The following is an 18,873-nucleotide window of genomic DNA, read 5'->3' as shown; positions in this document are numbered from 1 at the left end:
GGTGGTGAAAGCTTTTTTTAACTGCATATTATTATTATTTACATTATTGCTATTTCCAGTACTTTTCATGAATTATAGCATATGACTTTCAAGACTAAAGCTCTTCAGAACATGGCAGTGAATCCTATCACCCCTGTACCTTCAGCACTTAGGATCGTGCCTGATGCATAATAGGTCCTTGATAAATATTTGGTTACGGACGAGTGAATAGTTGCGCAAATATCAAATAAGTTGTAATGAGTCATTAAGATTTCACCTTATCCCTATTATCTTGCTAGCTGAACTCAGGCAAATGGAGAAACTAAAACATAATGAGTCATAGATAAAGTACAGCCTTATTTACAGTGCCAAAGAAATTGAGCATTCACTTTGACACTTAGGACTAATCTACAAAGAATATGTGGGAAATTTTGAATGCATGAAAAAGGCAATGACAAAATAATTATCTGATATCTTAATATCTAGAGGTGACTTTTAAGATTTTTGTCTGTTTTTGAGTTTCTTTTTTATACATTTTATATAACTTAGATCACATCATATATACCATTTTTCATTTCAACTTTTTTTCAAAATTATGAATCTTTAGGTTTAGTGAGGTCACGAATAATGTCATTCTTGCTCACCATTTTACTCCTAGAGCCTAAAACATATTGCCAGGAATATATAAACACTTAATACTAGTTAGTATGTTGAACACACGGTAAACACATACTAGTATAACAGAGAATATATACTATGAAAGTGTACCGTAAAAAGCATTACAATTTTTCTTTATATTCTTGAAAATATCATAATGAGAGTACAATAAGTCTTTAGGCACAAGTCTTTAGGTATATAGTCTTGTTGATACTTTACTTCCTTTGGAAAGATTCCAAGAAGGTGAATTACTAGGCCAAAGAGTATGATCATTTTGAAGGCTTTAGGCTCAATGACTAGACCAATATAAATGCCTGCGGTAGAATAGGAGGGTGTCCAGGTCATCACGTCCTGTTTATGTCTGGGGGTTTCCTCTGGCCCAGCTACGCAAGGCACGTTCTAATCTGTACCCGTCCTGCATGTCTCGAGCGAATGCTGTGTGGGTCATCTAGGTGGGGCCGCAGAAGCTCACTGAAAACTACAGGGCACTAAATCTGGCACGGGCCAGAAATCATTATGAATTTTACCTGCTATTACATTTGTAAAGAGAAGACACAGCATCTACCGGCTCCTCTCAGGTTTACACAGTTCCTTCATTCAATGTTTTCAGAATGTTCCTTACGAGCAGCTACAGTACAAAGACTGACAGAATTAATGAGCATGAGGAAAGAGATCCCTATTTCTCAAAGACAGAGGAAGCAAAGCAGGTATTTTACATGAGGGAAAACAGAGAATCACCTGAGATAAGCTTACGCTTTCTCCCAACATGATATTATTAAACACACTAGGTACTAAATATGAGATGAACACAACGCAGTAAGGATTCTGGTGTAGTCCATTTTCTTGCTAATAGTATCTGTAGTCAGATTTAGTCTAGTGTGGGAGTCAGGACCATTACATAATAAGATCAATTCGAGTCCTGGAGAATAAGCAACAGGGTAGGAATGGTGTTTCGAGCTATGTGTTATGGCACAGCTTACTGAAGAGGCCTGAAAAATCAATGATAGTGCACCAATAATTGTGCTTTTAAAAACATATGAATGGACTTCACTTGAGAGCATAAAAATTAATCATATAAAGGGGAGCTTGATGGAAGAAATATGTTTCAGCCAAAATGCAAAACACATTATATGGCAGTATTGTTTTTTTTTTTTTTTAATATTTTATTTATTTATTTGACAGAGAGAGACAGACAGCCAGCGAGAGAGGGAACACAAGCAGGGGGAGTGGGAGAGGAAGAAGCAGGCCCATAGTGGAGGAGCCTGATGTGGGGCTCGATCCCATAACGCCGGGATCACACCCTGAGCCGAAGGCAGACGCTTAACCGCTGTGCCACCCAGGCACCCCTATATGGCAGTATTGTTAAGGTGGAGCAGAACTCTGTATTTATTTGGAATTAATGCCAAAGTTAATTTTTTTTTCTTTATAGGTCTGGGCACACTTTGACATGGCTCCTTCTTAGGTTGTCAAGATTCTTTCCTTAAGAAGATATTTTATGCCTGTACAAGACATATTATTGGACAGGATGATGGTAGGTCTCTGAGACAAATGATGTGTTGACTAGACTTTCAATCCCTGTCAATCACAAAAGTAATTAAACTCAGGTGGGTCAATGGTGGTATGCTTGGCTATTCAACCCATTCCTTTGCTTGAAATACTTATGGGCAAAGATAGGTAACCCTACTCTTGACAAACATTAACATCATGACAGAAAACTGACAAGCTGAGGGACAAATGAGTAGACTGACATTATAAACTGTAGCGTAAGTGCATGTTGGTTACTGAATGAAGAGGAATTTCATCCTTGACAATCAACAGTCTTTATCACTACCTCCCGTAAAATGTTTCCTTCTTTGAAGTAGATGCAGATAAGATTAGGATCTTAGTGGAGGCAAAGTCTATAAATACACAATTTTACTCAAAATTTGAGATCTCCGTAGAAGAAGATATTTGGGCTTATGAAATTAAGTTTTAAAATCTTTGAGGAAATTTTACTCTATATATTTTGAATTTGTTATGATTTTTACTGGATAGTTTCTATTCAGAATCTGTAGATAATGTCCATAATACTTATTTTAATTTTTCCTGAGATTGGTAAATGTCATCATCCTTATTTTAGGAGTAAAAACAGTGGAGATGGACTGTTTGCCCAAGGGGATCTTGTGATTGAGTAAAAAAACAATTTTGCTTTACTATTAGCTATTCTTTATATGGCCAAAACACTCATGAGAGTTTTGGTAAAAAGCTTTGTCTTGGAGACCAATGCTGGTCAAACAGCAGGGGAGGTACGGCTGCACCTAGCGAGTATAATTCCGTAATTGATTAGTCGGCTGTGTAACTGATGTCTGCTATGGGTGCAGCCGTGGCAAAAAAAAAAATAATAATAATAATAATAATAGTACAGCCTAAGAAAGAAAACACAGAGTAACGAAAATAGAACTGGACTCACAGTCAGAAGCCCTCAACTGAAGTCAAATTCTAGTCTCAACTTCTTTAACAAATAATTATGGACAAGTCATCTATTTTTCTCCTTTAGGAAAAAAGGATGTAATCAACACTGGAGATCTGAGAAATTGAAATGAAACAAAAATTATCTAAGAAACTCTTAAGGCATTTTATTAGAAAAACCACTTTTCTTGAGGCTGTTCTCTTAGAGGGCATCCCCTATTTTATATTGTTAGGTACTCCGTAATCAAGATTTGTTGATTCACATTTAAGCAACAATCCACTGTTAGGGGTCAGCTACAACTTTGTCATGTGTTTTCTTTTACTTTTTGGTCACTGTACTATGATAAAAGAAAGTCTTTGTTTGACTTGAATCAACACTCACGTCAACCACGTTAGGTAACCTTTCAAAAGTCATTAATGAAAACGCAGTGGAAAGAAATTCAGAATCAATTTATTTCATGACAAAAGACCACTTTCTACAACAAATCAGATAAGTTCTAACTAACTCTGACATGGATGGCAGCCAGCACTGACCTTCAGTAATATTAGTAAACAAAACAAAACAAAAACACAACTGGAAAGGTGTTAATGCTACCTTATTAGCATGCTTATCATTGATATTTCTGAGCTGTCTTTGGAAAGACTCCTTTCCTTTGTTCTGTTGGTAAACTTTTTTTTTCCCCCTAATCTCAAGAATGAAAATATATGTGCAAGGGTGGAAGTGCTTAGAATTAAGCCTTTTGAAAGGTAGTGAGCATTTAAAAGAAAAAAAAAAATAGACTGTCTGTTCTAAACTTAATTTTAGAGCAAACTGACAAATAGGTTAGGATCCTAAAAATTTCAAAATGAATTTATCTAAAGTATTTTGTAAAAAGACAGATTACTGCCAAGAAGCACTGCACCTTAATGATACGATGTGTTTTTCCTGAACAAATGTTCCTCTATTTAAGCAGACTGTGTGGCATTTGCTCATATTCAATAACTGTGGAAATTTGGAACAAGGTTTCTTCTCCTTCTTCTTCTTCTTTTTTTTTTTTTTTTTTAAGAAAAAGTGTTTAATTCCTTTGCTATGTGCCAGGCACAACTTATGTACAAGTTAATAGGAAATGTTCTGTGTAATAATTCTATTATTTGACCTGACAATAATAATGATAGCCAATTATTCATTAGCAACTCAACATGTCTAAGTTGTTTCAACTTATATGTTATTGTTTGATTCTGGGATCTGGAAGCCAACAGCTGCTGGATGGTAAAATATGACTTGCATGTTCATTGCAGCTCAAGGGATAAACTGAAATTTTTACTTGGTAAATTTAGAATAGGGGTCTAATTTATGCTAATGCAGTGTTATGAAACGCCTATGAAGTACTTTTATGACCCATGCCTTAGGCAGGTGAAATTAAACATATTTTAAATGTAGCTCAATAAATAACTAGTTACAATTATTTTCATTACACTATTTAGGCAAATAAAAATAGTACTACTGTCTGAGTTTCCTAGTCTCAGAATTAATTACAGGCAACAACACATTCTGATCCTATTTAACAAGACGGTCTTTAAATAGTCTTTTTAATGGAAAGATCAAAATAGTGGTTTAATGTTTACGAAGTACTAGGCATATTTCCATAACAGCCAGAGTGAAAATCGAGACTCATGTTACATATGTCACTTCAAGCAAAACCACTGTTCTCCGCAAAGATTCAGTCTATATTCACCAGCCAGAAAAGCACACTGGCCCACGCGTAACATGAGTGGATCTGTGTCCATTGTCCTACAGGATATCAGTGCCTTGACAGTGCGGTAAAGAGGTGAGGGAGGGGGTGTCCAGAAAAACCTGCCTTATTAAATAACTCTTCAATCAAAGCTTCTAAACATCAGAGGGGTCTTTGTGTGCCCTCTCTTCCAACTTCTCTCTCACCTTTGTAGAAAGGCTCCAAGAAATGGGGTCATTAAGCCACTTCTTGAATTCTTCGAGGCCCAAGAAATAAACAGATCAAGTACAACAGCCATTTTATTACCAGGATGTGTGACAACAGAAGAGCGCCATTCCTTAGTCTAATAAATTCCAATTAATAATCAGTATTTTAAGAAATATTCAAGACAGAGAACTTATGACTCTGCCTTGCTAACCATGGAGGCATTTGAAGGTGAGGTTCACGGGAATGCGGAGGGCTGTGACCCAAAGTGGCAATTTGGCTGCTTGGAAGTTTCAAAGAGTGAAATTCACTTTGTGAATTCTCCCCAACCCAGGGTCTGGTTTTCAGCTTTGTAAGCTGAGAAACGTGATCTCACCAGTGTTTCAGAGTAGATTAGATCTTTGTACGAGAATTCAAGTGAAGTAAGCTCACAAGAGCTAATGTGTAAGACCAGAATGCCAAATTATCACTTCAAAATGAAGAGCCTGATGATGAACTGCTGTGGGTACGTGTCTCAGTCCCATCAGGGATTTACCTACAGATAGTGCTGGGCGGGGCACGGCCAATTGTTGTTTCATATGCTCACGTTTTTCTTACCATCTAGGAGGTCAGGAATTTTCCATCTTGAGAAAGAAAAGCTCAAAAGTCAGCAAGACCATTATGTGTTGATTTTGTCATTTAATTTTCAGAGTTCAATCTTATATCCAAGTTCTTGGAATGGAAGAATTTGAGGAATATCACTATGGCCCTCAGATACTCCTGACGTACCCTATTACTTCAGTAGATTTTATTCTCTGTGATATCCAGCAAACTAAGGTACTTTCTGGAGCAGATATAGCTACTTTCTGGTATAACCTTAAATGTTAAAAAAAAAATGACAGTGTGTATCAGCCATTTTCTTATTTTACAAAAATAAGAATTTCTCTTATAAAAACAAATGTATCAGGATCCTGTAAGGTGTTTTCCCCTGTTTTTTAATTTTTTTCTTTCCTCTGGTGCTTTTTTTTTTTTTTTTTTTACAAGCTATACTCTTGCAAAAATATTTGTCTCCTTCAGTGTAAGGAGACATTTTCTTTTTGTAATTTAAAATTACCTTAGAGGTTTCTTTTCTTTTCTTTTTTTTTGAAGATTTTATTTTTTTGAAAGAGAGCACAAGCAGGGGTGGGAGGAAAGGAGCAGAAGGAGAGGCAGACTCCCCGCTGAGCAGGGAGCCCAATGCGGGGCTCCGGGCTTGATCCCAGACCCCAGATCATGTCCTGGGCCACCCAGGTGCCCTAGAGGTTTCTTTTTGTAATTTAAAATTTTCTTTCTGTAATTTCTTTTCTTTTTGTAATTTAAAATTTTCTTTTTGTAGTTTAGAATTACCTTAGAGGTTTCTTCAAATTATCACTTGAAAATCATTTTACTATTTTATACGAAAACAACACTACTACTTGTTCTACATGGGCTATGCTCTTTTCAGGAGTTCTACTTTGATAAACTAAATTTCACATAGTACCAAAGACAACTGGGGAATACACCAAATGGTGATTTAATAAATTTCATTTATGATGAGCAAATTAGCCAAATTTGGACTTCTGCTCATCTTTAGGGACCCATCACAAATATCCCTTCCCCTGGGAAGGCTATTCTGATTATGTCCCCACTGCATTCTGTTCTGCTCTTGCTTTGACCACAGCTTTGACTCACCACTTGTTTACCAACTTGGGCATTCTTAAGGCTCAGTTCTGTGCACTGCTTTGAGTAGATGCTCAATAAATCCTGAATAAATAAATGCCAGTCACAGACATTTCTATTTGTGTGTACATAAACATATATGTCTGTAAAACATGAAATCTTAGAGCCTATCCTTTTTAAAATTAAAATTGAAAACTGAAACTAAAAATCTTATTCTCATACTTAAGAGTACATCTTACTTTGCACACCGAGAAATGAGTTGATCCATGAGTTTGACAAAGTTTTTAGAATGGGGGAGAATCAAACTTAGTTGGTTCCAAATAAGGAAAGAAATTTGTATTTGAAAGTGATAGTTAAAAAAGTTAGAAGATTAAAATAAAATCTTTGATAATTTTTTTTGTGGCCAGTAATACTTACTTATTCCATGCCAAGTAAGGACTATAAATGCCAAGGCCTTTTAAAAAAGCTTTTGCTCTTTCCTTTTTATGGATAATTTTGAGTCCAAATTCAGAGAATACCTTTTGTACTTCTGACTAAATATTAAAATATTGTATATCTGCTGTTGGCACATGATCACAACATAATTCTAATGAAATTCAGGTAATGAATGTAACAGTCTTTAAAGAAGGGTGCTTTACTGAATAGTCATAAGAAAATTGTTAAAAATATAATTTAAACTGACTTGTAGTATTCACTGGGAAAAAAGCTTTACTGTGAGATAAAATCTACGTAACGGTTTTCTTTAAGCAACCCAAATCTCTTAAATACCCTATGGTACCAGGATATCAGGCTCACATGAGTACAAAGTGATAACTAGTAACAAAAAACATAATTCAGTAAATAATCAGACTAATTTTCCCTTTCTTTGCTGACATCTATAATTCCTCTGAATTAGGGAAATATAACCCAGGACCACATGATATGATAACTAATCATACACAAAAGTGACATCAACAAATACTCTTTTTAGCAAAGGTCAGCATATCCAGCCGGTTAATAAAATATTCATGATGCAGAGGTGAACATGCTTAAGTCAAAACAATTACCTTTGCTCTTTAATAAGGGCATGTTTCTGGACAAGTTTTTAGCCTCATGTTTTGGAAAAAGGTGACATGTTCATTTTGGCCTTTGTAAGAACCTACCTAAGCCAAGGACATCCCAATTTAATTTTAAAACAAAACTTTTCATATAATAATTATTACAAAGTTTTAGTCTGTTTCCAATATTTAAGAAATAAACACTAACCAAGAAAAATGAATGTCATGTTAAGTATAAAATAGTATACCTTCTAAGTGTTATTTTTAAATGTTTTCAATGCTTACTATGAAAAGTATTAAGCAATGCAGGTAAAATGTATTTATTGAATATCATTTTGACTCCTCAGATAAGCATGACTAGAATTGCACTTATTAAGGGGAAAACAAACCTAGGACTTGAGATACTGATGGCCTCAGAGATATATTTTAAAGGTGAACAGAGCAAGCCAGAATTCTAAGTGGCTTGCAATGCATAATAATTCTGTGACACTATGATCACACTATTTCTTTTCATAAGAATCCACCCCCTCAATGCCATTAGTTAACCACATGGTTATTATATTTAGCTTGATTCACTATAAATGCCGTTATAACACCTGTGGTTTCCCTCATTAAGAATTGAATGGATGGGGTCAGGGGTTGAAAGGGCAGCATATGCGCTATGAAAGAACTAGTTAACATAGCCTATTATATTGGTGCACTGGTAAATCTCATTTCTATTCATCAGATGATTAGTTCAATCAATATTTATTCCTCTATGCTCCCTTTGTCTTGTGCTACAAAGGAGGCATCCTTCAATTCATGGCATAAGCCTTGTTAATCTATGAATTTGTAGCTTAATTTGAGAGGGAATATTTTATTTATTTGGCAGTCCTGAATTCTTTGATTCCTTTTCTCTCTAATTATCATTAGGTAGTATAATGGAGTTTTGTGTAGATTATTTATAAATAGATGCTATTAACAGTTTCTTTTTATGCGACTCAAGTACCACATGTATTCATTTCTTCCTTTTGAATGCTCTGGAAAGTTGCGTCTGTTTCTCTAAATATGTTTGAATTTGGAAGTCTGGATTGTGAAAGCAAAGATAAGAATGATTTTCTCTCTCAAATATTCATTCTTCTTGTCTGAGTGGGTGGTTATAGGCACATACATATACATATTGTGTATCAGTGTGTATCAACAGACGCCTCCAAAGACTGCTATTATCTGCTAGGGATTCTGTGAAGTCAGAGAGTCTATTCAAAGTAAGATAAATATTTGCAAGAAGCTGTAATTGGAAGATGATTACAAAATTACAGGAATAATACTTTATGTGTAGAGCGTTCATTTTATCAAAGGTCATTATTCATTACATTACAAAAGACTTATTTCATTTGTCTACTTAATTTCTATCCCTTAGATAAGAATGGATGGAAGAGTAAAACTACACTGAGAGTAAATATTAATTATTGAGCACAATGTCCACTCCTTATATTTACTTTTCTGTATATTTTAACACTGCAATAAAATGTTTCACTAATGTCAATTACATTAAATTAACAGCAATGTAATTTAAAACTTTCAATGCCTTTATATAATAAATACAGAAATGATTTAGTCTTAAGAAATTCTTTTCTCAATAATAGAATGATAAGAAAAAAATATGTGTCTTCTAAGTCACCTCAATCAGTAATAACTGCTACATTAATAACATACATGCTCATCACCTTTGATTTGTTACAATCTGGCCAGAATTTGATTGTTTTAACTTTGGAATTAATTCTATTTCCTCATATAATTATCTGTGAGGCTTAGATTTCACCAATGTACAGTAACAATGACGTTATTGTTCACAATTTAGAACCTCACTTTATTTACAAATTTGCAGAACACCTGCAGACCTATGCAGAATTTTTTTAACTTCATAATTTACTAGAATAATTTTAAAGTCTGTATTAATTGAATGCTATAATATGTCCTTCAAATTAGAGGTATATTATTCATTGCAGTGAAAAAAACCTAGTTAATGTGTTGTGATTCACACTTCTATTTTTTAGGACTACTGTACTAAAAAGTATAAAAACTACAATGGCCACATTACATTTCTAAAAGGTGGATATAAGTTTGTAAAATGTGATCTAACAGCTGAAAAAAAAAAGTTTTATTTGTCTTTTTTACCTAGAAAAACTTGAATCACGTTAAAATCCTGGTGCCAATTCTATATATGCTACTTTTAGGGAAAAAATAGGTATTATGACACAGTTCCAATGTCATTTTCATGAAGACCAACCCTAAAACTTCATATTTTCTTGGTGCTGTAAAGTCCTTGTTGAGGTAAAATTAGGTTTCATGATTCTGTAACATTAAAATTTGAAATAAAGTGTATTTGAATTACATTCACACCAGAATAATCACTTTTAAGGCTGCTAATAGTTTAGTATTTAACAAATCATTACCAAAATAAGTAAATGTTAGCATTCATATTTGATGAAGAGTATCAAATAAACATGTTATTTACATTAAAGCAAAGATTCACATAAACCACTTTAATAATGATACAAGAAACGATCTTTCAAGGGTTTCCTAAACAGTATAGCAAAAGCAAAATTCAGGACTTCTAAGTTTTAAATGAATTCTAACAAAGGAGTTTTAATCTTGTATCTCTCACGTTTATGAGGCCTGCTGTTCAGAATTTCTCCCTTTATATTTCCATCCTGGTTTCCCAGTTCCTGATTATCTGAACATCTAGAAAAGTAAAAGGCCTTGGTGCTACTAATGCATATCCCAAAGGCTGAAGATGTCAAACACTTCTGTGTCATAATACTTGCTGTAAATTCACTCAGGATGATGGTGATGTGGGGGAGGAGAGAGTCCCAGGATGTAACCACCCAAGAAAATATTTTATTTTTCTGGCTTAATATTTTTTTCCAACAATACTTGAAACAGAGCTTTCGAATTTTTCTTTAAACTGTTTAAATGTTCACTTTTCTTGGAATCCAGTAAGACAGCTTACTGTATTACTTAATGAACAATTATTAATGGACTATTGACAGAGATGTCCTTCAAGCAATGTTTTTTGTTTTTTTTTTTTAATTGTGGAAGGTGGGATCTTGGTTAGAAATATTTAATTGGGGTTTGTGGAAGAAATTAAGATAGGAATTCTGGTTAGAAATATTTAATTGGGATTTGTGGAAGAAATTAAGATAGAGAATTCGTTTAGGAAATGTAAAGGCCTGGCCAGCAGGACATTCAGACCTCCAGACTTCCAAAGGGCTACCATACCCTTGAGAGCAAGCTGCTGCTTTTCTAAAGTTAGCAGTTAATAAAAATTAACTACCTGAAAATAATAGATGAAAACTGGGCTTCAGAAAAGCCAAGCCCCATCCTTGTTTACAGCAAGCATAAAACCAGATTTCTAATCCGTAGGAGCCACAATCACCTATTGATTGCGACGACATCTGTGCCCCTGTTTTGGGAAGCAGGGTTTTCTGCGGAGGCAGGGCTGAAAAATCCGACCATTTCCGTGCGCCTGTGTAATAAACAGCTGACAGGCCTCTCAGGAAAGAGTCTTGAAACCCGCACCTGGGCTCACTCATTTCTCACCTATGGACGGACCCAATTAAAAGTCTTCCCTTCCGTATTCAGAAGTTATTCTTTTCAAAAATGCAATCTGCGAAGTAGCATCACTAGAACTCGTGTGGTACCCTCTAGCAGACAAAGGGTGAAACGCTTTGTGCACCACCAAAGACAACCTCCTTCGCCCCAGACCAACCCAGAGTAAGCCACCGAGCTCCGGACCAATCCGTTCAGCAGTGGGCACGACAATGACCTCAAAGATCAGAGCCTCTTAACCCCTTTCTCACCCCAGAGCTTCCCTCGGGATAAAGTCTCTTAACTATTGTAGACCTGCCGAGGGCTGGAGGAGGTGGAGGGTGGGTTAGCTGGATCGGTCCTGAGGGCGTCCACTTAATCCCGGACCAAGTTATGTCGCACAAAGCGCCCTGACTCAGGATAGTCGCCAACTGCAAACCGTGAAGCCGAGGCCAAGGCACTGACAGGGACCACCTGGGGATGGGGAGTGTGTGCGTGCGAGTGTGTGTGTTGGTGGGTGTGTGTGGGGGAAATGGAGTGGATACACTGTAAAGCAGAGTTCAAAAACCGTCCCCTCCCCCCGATGTAGGCGGATTAGTAGCCCAGGCACAAGAGAAAGCTGATTCGTTTCCGCTCTCACTTCTCAAGTTCACACTCAAGTTCAACCCCTGACTCCCACAAGACTCTGAGTAGCCCGGACCTTTTGTCCACCTATCGTTAAGGAACAACCCCTGATGACGCCGGTGGGCATAGCCTGTAGGAAATGCGTAGGGACCCTAGAGGAGAGACAGTAAGGGGTCAGGAAAGGAAAGCCTGGGAGGTAGAGAAAAGGACTCTGCCACCTTGTAAGCTTGCTTTTTCTGCAGTGAGAGCCCCCAGGTCCCCGGAGAGGTGCTTTTAGTTAGGACTTATAAACTCTTCTGTGCAGCCTAGCTAGAGTGACGCCTTCTGGAAAGCGGGTGTGGGTTTTCGACTGGTTTCTAAAGGTGAGCACTAGGCGAGCGCCTGGCTTTCAACCCCTCAGGCTTCTAGAGTCCCCGAAGCGAGCGCGGTGGCGAACCCGGACTGCCTCGGCATAAGGCTCCTTCAGGAGCAGCGCGATCAAGCTTCAACCCGCTCCTGCCCCACACTGCTCGGTTTTCTTCAATTTAAGGGGAGAGTGAGCAGCTTTTACGCCGCCCGTCCTAGTGCCGGCTCGCAGCGGAGGTGACCCGTGGTTTGGAACCTTCAGAACATAACCCAGCCAACCAAGGAATGTTGGAAGGGGAGAAGTAAGGGAAGGGCGAACTGGCAGCCCCAAACCAGAGCAGGGGAAACTGAAAGGAGAGCGGGTGGTCGTGAGATGGGGCAGAAAAAGAAAAACAAAGACGGGGGCATCTTTGCATCACTTACAGGTTCTATGCTCGCCAATTACCCAAGTACAGTTTTCTGAAAGAATGTGGACACTGGAGCATGTGACCAAACCCCCAACTGGGACATTCAACTGCAACGAGTTCGCATGCACGGGAGCTCCCACTCCCAGGGCACGGGTCAATCAATCATCCCACCAGGATGTCCCTGTCCTTGATCTTCAGCTATCTCCCTCCCACCCACTTCCCTGGACAACCTCTCTGTTCCTCCTCCTCCCTCCCTTTCCTGCCACATCCCAGAGCCCCAGCTAACCCAGTCACTGCCCTAGCGTCCACGCTCCGGAGGTTCACTGTGTGCGGAGCAGGAGAGCATGCCCGCTGCCCCCTCGGGGCCCTTCTGGAGAGGTAAGTGTTAGGGGAGTGAGTGGGAGGTGTACACGGCCCGTGGAAGGCGGTGAGAGTTTGCAGCCCCACCTTCCCAAGTTCTACCTTCCTAGTCCACCTGTCGCCCGGGTCCAGGATGTAGGGAGGCCCGGGGTTGGCCATCTACAACTTTCTGTTTCCAGGACCAGGAGGGCGTGCGAAGGGTAGAGAAGAGCCCCACAAAGAACCGTAGAGTGGCCAGGAAGAAAAAGGGGGTGAGGCAGGTGCCCAGAGACTTGCAGATATCCCCATGGCACGCTGGCACCCGGCCCGCTCTCCAAGAAAAGAGTGAAGTTGTGACCAAGCAGAAAGTGGGGGAGAGAGCGAGCGGGTCCGAACACCCCGCGCAGGAAACCTGAAGGTCCCAGCACTGCAGGGGTAGAGACGGACAGTGACTCCCTAAAGCCGGTCAGGCCATCCACTGGGGCAGCCCATAGGGTAACCAGGGGAGGTATCTCTCCCCAGTCCCCGGCGCGCCGCCCCACAGCTGCCAGCTTGCCCCAGGGACCTGCCACCGCTGTCGCCGCTGGGGGTCTTGGCTCAAGGGCTCACCCAGCACGCCTCCCGCAGCGGCCCTTTGACAAAAGAGCCTTCTCTGTCATGGGTAGTGCGGGCTCTCCTAGCCTCTGGAACTTTCTCCGCGCAACTTTTTCGGGGCGGGCGGCGCTCGTCCCTGGACCGCGCGGGCTCCAGCACGCGGACCTGGCCAGGGCGTAGCGCCGGCGCAGGGGACCCACGATCCCAGAATCCGAGTCCAGTCCCTCGACACCGCCCCTCTGCCTACTACTCCCACGAAGGGACGTATTAGCGGGCCGGGACGCTGGTGGGCCTAGTAACCTGGAGTGTGTGTGCCCGCGCGCTCGCGCCCCGCCGCCTGCCCGTGCGCCCAGCGCACTCAACCCCGGCAGGCCACCACTGCGCGCGGGGTGCCTCCAGCCGCTTCTGTCGGGAGGCAGCCCTCCCAGGCTCTCCCTCCATCCGGCGTCCGCTTCCGCACCCGACAGTGACAAGCAAAAATGGTTCAGTGCAACTCATGGACTGGGAGGAAGGAACTAGCGTCGCTCCTCTCTCCAAAAAGCGCCCTCCTGCGTCCCTCCAGAACTCCCGAGAGGCAGCAACACCTTCCCACAACTTTCTACGCCCAGGCCATTTGTAGCCCACCTGCGAACGCGAACTCCAGACCCGCGCCCCGAGAACCTTCTTCCCCTTCTGCGGGGTGCGCTCCCCTCCCCCATCTCCCCATCTGGCTGGAGTTGGCCGGACCCGGGGAGCCTCGGTGTCCGCGGGCTCGCTTACCTCGCATGGTGTGGCCGCTCTCCCGCTCCGCGTAGTCATGAAGCTGCTCCCAGCCCGAACCCCGGAGAGCCCAAAAATCCTGCTCAGCACGAGTGAAGAAGGTGGTCGGCAAAGAGCTGCTCCGCCGAGAAAACCATCCCTTTAGGCGGACGCCGTGGCCGGAGGGTGACGTTTGCCGCCGCCGCCGCTATGTTAACAGTTTTGATGATGGTGGTGATGACTGTTTTGATGGTTGTTTGGTTGTTTGTTTTCAGGAAGGGTGAAAAAAATGTGCTGTCTGGCTGGTGCCTGGGTTTTTGTTTTGCTTTTGTTTTTCTTTTTTCTTTCTCTCTAATGTGCTTGCTTTTTAAAAATGCCACCGCCTCCGGCTCAGAAGATTTCTTTTGTGATCACTTGGACTGAGGAGGAGGAGGAAGGGCAGCAGCAGCAGGAGGAGGAGTTGGTGGTGGTTTTGTTAGTTACAAAGAAGAAGGAGAAGGAGCAAGGGGGGAAAAAAAAGGAAACAGAAAAGGAAGAAAGGCGGTGTGGATGGCAGAGCATGTGCGTTTTCACATGACATCTGTGCCTGTTAGCGGATCCAGTGAATTTTCACTGTTCAGTTACAGGGAGGAAGGGAGCGAGAGAGAAAGAGAGGAGAGAGATGGAGAGAGAGAGCCGAGAAGGGGCTTATACGCGAGGGCGGGTTTGGCCGGGACTTCCAGGCCCCGCCTCCTGTCAGCGCCGCGGCCTATCAGCGCCCGGCAGCGCTTGGAGGGGCCGGGACCACGGGGGAGGGGACGCGATTCCCGGAGAGAGGCGGGGGTTAGGGACACTGGAGCCCGAAGCCAGCTGGAGCTGAAGCTGGTCACCAGAGACTGTCCGCACAGGGCAAAGAAGACGGAACGACCCAGAGAGTGGGGCAGATCGGCAGGTGACATTCACTTCCGACTCTAGGAGGAGGGAGAAGGCACTGACCAGTCCTTTTAGAGGCGAGAGACGTGGGGCTCCCCGGGTCCCACGTTCCGTCCCTCTCTCGCAGCGACTGCCTGCCCCATAGTTAGTTTTGAATTTCTGGCAGCGCTCCGCTGAGTCCTCTTTCGGTAAACTTCGAATCTCCTGTGAGGGTTTCCATGAACAGGACGCTTCAGTTTTAGTGGCAGAAGGATGCAAATCAACTTCCATCACTTTGAGCACAACCAAAATGCAGTCCCATGCAAGTGCCATCCGCTTGCTTTAAAATCGTCTTTCAGATGCTTCCCGCCCTGAATCTTAAAAACAGAAAACACGACACACTAAGATCTCTTCAGTTTTTAAAAATTATTAAAATTTTTTTTACTACTTTCTTTTGTCAAGGCAATTTTTATTAGCATTTGGAAATCTCCTGGCATTGGGCTACCCTATTCAAGGATAACAGCCCCAGCTGACTGTGGCTACTTCAGTGATGCCAGGGAAATGGATGAAGCCAGAGGTATGATTGTGTGGTGCTGTTTATTTGATAAAGGTGCGGGGCTCTAGGAGGGAGGAATTTTAAGCCCACTTGCTATGAGAAGACATTTATCTATTTATTGGAGACTGGCAATTAAACGTAACTACATCGTATTCCTTAGGCGAAAACTGTCATCTATGACCATTTCTTTGTATTTTGATAAAAATTCAAAGCATATATCAAAACTGTTCCTTTGCAAGTTTTCCCCTCTCAGTGGACACAGTAAACATATAGTGATCACATCTACTCCCTGGACCCCCACCACTGTAGGTTAATTGGCCCTCTAAAAGGGGGAAAATTTGTTTCTTCTACTCAAGTCTTAAGACATTGAGGCTCCTAGTCATTAGTGTACCTGTTGGCAGAGCAGGCCTCATCATCATTCACCTGCGCAAATAATTTGATTTTTTACTAGTATTTATTCATATTATGTCATGTAACACAAAGTGCAATGCAGAATTGGCGATTATTTAATTACTGCACTCTACACTGCCAAGTAGTTTGTTCCCCCCTGTTTGAATAAAAAATGGATTACTTGCTGAATTTTCTCTACTGCTAAATTGACTTAGCCCTGCTATATGCCCTTCCATTTGCAAGCCAATGAGTAATTTAGGAAAATTTTAGTATTAAGAGTGAAAGTTGATTGAGTCTTTAATTAAATGAAATGAACAAAAGGAAGTTACAGTTCAGAATAGTTATTCCTTTATAAATACCTTTCCCCTAGATTTGTAATTGACACAGTAGTTAATCTTTTAAGATAATATTTAAGGCTCCCTGGTTTTATCATTTTTAATCAAGTAAAATATATTCATCATAACTACATTAAAGCTGCACTAAGTTATGCCTAATTTAGTTGCTTCATTAAAAATTACTGAATATAAAATAGTCAAGAAACAAATTTTGACTACATCATTTTAATTTTATGTGCTTCAAGCAGAGACACAGGAATGTTGAAAGTTCTTTAAAACCTTTGTAAACACTATAATTATTATTGTTGTGATTATTTTAGATTTCTATTTCTGATTAAAGAGAAATTTCAAAATTCAAGAATTTTAACTCCTTCTTCTAGTCTTAAATTTCTGAACATTTATTGAATTCATTTCTTTTACTGCTGCAATATCTATAATTCTTAAAAAAGATAGTCAACACATATATAATAAATGCCTTTCCCCCCTCCTACACATTTTCATATGTTCTTTGCTTTGTCGGTTCAACAATACATACTTTTGCCTAGAACTGTATCACATAGTTTTTAATCCCTTCCGAAAACTTCTGAAAAAAATTATTAGAAATAAACACTTAAATTATATCGCTTAAAAAAACATTATATTATATATAGTGGTATACAAGTATTTCTTTTTTAGAGTGGAATAAATGTTGATCATTGGTTATATTGTGGCAATCTGGGACATTCTGGATCTTCCTAAAAATAAAAAACTGAGTTCTTGAGCTTTCCTAATAAGTTGCAAATTATGTCAACTGAATGGAACCCATTTGTGTAAAATAAATATTCAGGACTTAAGTTAAAGAAATCAGCATTTTCCAAGAAGTCATAAAATACTTAATGAATGATCTGATGTTTTCGTAACCTCTCTGCCATCAACTATCCATATTTTGATTGGCATAATAATAATATATTGATAAAATGTCCTTGTTCACATGAAGTGCAGGGTTGGTCACTTTACTCGAATGATTACAGAACGATTTGGTTTCCTGTAATCTTGAAACTCTGCTTTTGTCCCTAGGTCTGAACAATGTTCTATTGATAATTTTAGATGAAAATCAGTGGGTCACATAGCACTGTACTTAACCTCAAGAACTGATATAATGTCACATATGTTCCTGCTAACCTGATTTTTGGACATATCACCACCCCTCAGATTTAGCTAGAAGGCCACAGAGTAATAATGACAAGAAATATCCTGACAAAGGCAAGGGTTTATTATGAGCCAACCAGGTAGGGTTAACACAGCATTTAGGATTATTTCAATCCTAAAGTGCTTGAACCCAAATAGGAAGTAATGGTTCACTGTATGCTGAGCTGGCCAGTCTATAGAGACTGTTTTAAAGAACTATGAATCTTGCAGGCACATTGGCAATATTGATAATAATATTACATTTGGAATGACTAGATGACTGGGTGTTTAGGGGGGCTATGTGGCTGTGAAAGTTGAGAGAGATATATAACCTACCTTAAATATTGAGAAAATGAGAAAAAAAAAGAACTTTAAATATTTAAAACTATTAAAAATGGAAATGGTGAAGTACTGAGCTTCCTGTTGCTGGAGGCATCCAAGAGAGATTGAATGAAAAGCTTTGGTAAAGATGCTCTACTATACGGATTTCTCCAGTAGGCTGAGAATTGTCTAGATTAGCTCCAATATCTTCTGCAAGTGTAAGTGTATTCACATGGAGGCAATTACTACAGCCCCAGCAGCTGCAGAGGAGCACGGCTTCCTAACTGAGAATGGAAGCTCCAGGAGAGCACGGGCCAGGACTTCCCTAGAGTTTGGAAGAGCTCTTGGTACTTTATAGGTACTTGATAATTATTGGTTGAATGGATGCTTTCCACTTTTTTGTCCACTGGATGTGAGCCAGAAATATAGCAAAGACCCGAATAAGATCTCTTCTTTCTTAGTTTTTAATGCATGGGGGGTGGGGTCAGGGCTGGGGGCGGGGGGTAGGAAAGAGGGACAGAGAAGAGATTTTCTTTTCTTTTTTTAAAAAAAACTCTCCTAATTTGAGGAAGAAAAAAATGATGTTTGGGTTTGGTTACATAATTATAAAAGAAACCAAAACCTAATTATTTTCATATTTATTACTATTCTCAGTTATATTGTCAGATGGAGAGTCTTCATAATCTTTTAGTACTTTTAAGTTCTGCTTCATTTTTAAGTATGGGTGCAATTTCAACAACTTTTCAGAATGAAAAATGAGAAAATATGCTAAAAATGCATAGCTGGTGCTTTATGTAATAAATTGGAAAGAGTGTGTGTGGGCCGAAACAAAATGAACCCCAATATGTGGGATAAGAGGTAAGGTAAGCCTTAGGAAAATGA

General features: G+C 40.0%; 1 protein-coding gene across 1 annotated transcript in view; it reads right to left on the bottom strand.

The window, feature by feature from the left end:
- The window catches only part of RORB (RAR related orphan receptor B), a 188,968-nt gene extending 174,009 nt beyond the window's left edge, over positions 1 to 14,959 (bottom strand). Inside the window, exon 1 of the mRNA XM_087858946.1 lies at positions 14,353 to 14,959. Within this exon, the coding sequence (XP_087715072.1) occupies positions 14,353 to 14,359 (7 nt within the window). The 5' untranslated portion in view covers positions 14,360 to 14,959. The remainder of the gene's footprint in view (positions 1 to 14,352) is intronic.
- Positions 14,960 to 18,873: the final 3,914 nt, after the last annotated feature.

This window comes from Ursus americanus, chromosome 34, assembly GCF_024610735.1.
Source record: "Ursus americanus isolate L20-20 chromosome 34, mUrsAme1.1.p, whole genome shotgun sequence".
Taxonomy (NCBI): domain Eukaryota; kingdom Metazoa; phylum Chordata; class Mammalia; order Carnivora; family Ursidae; genus Ursus; species Ursus americanus.
The sequence above is the reverse complement of the archived record's forward strand: the minus strand, read 5'-3'. Positions and strand labels throughout refer to the sequence as shown.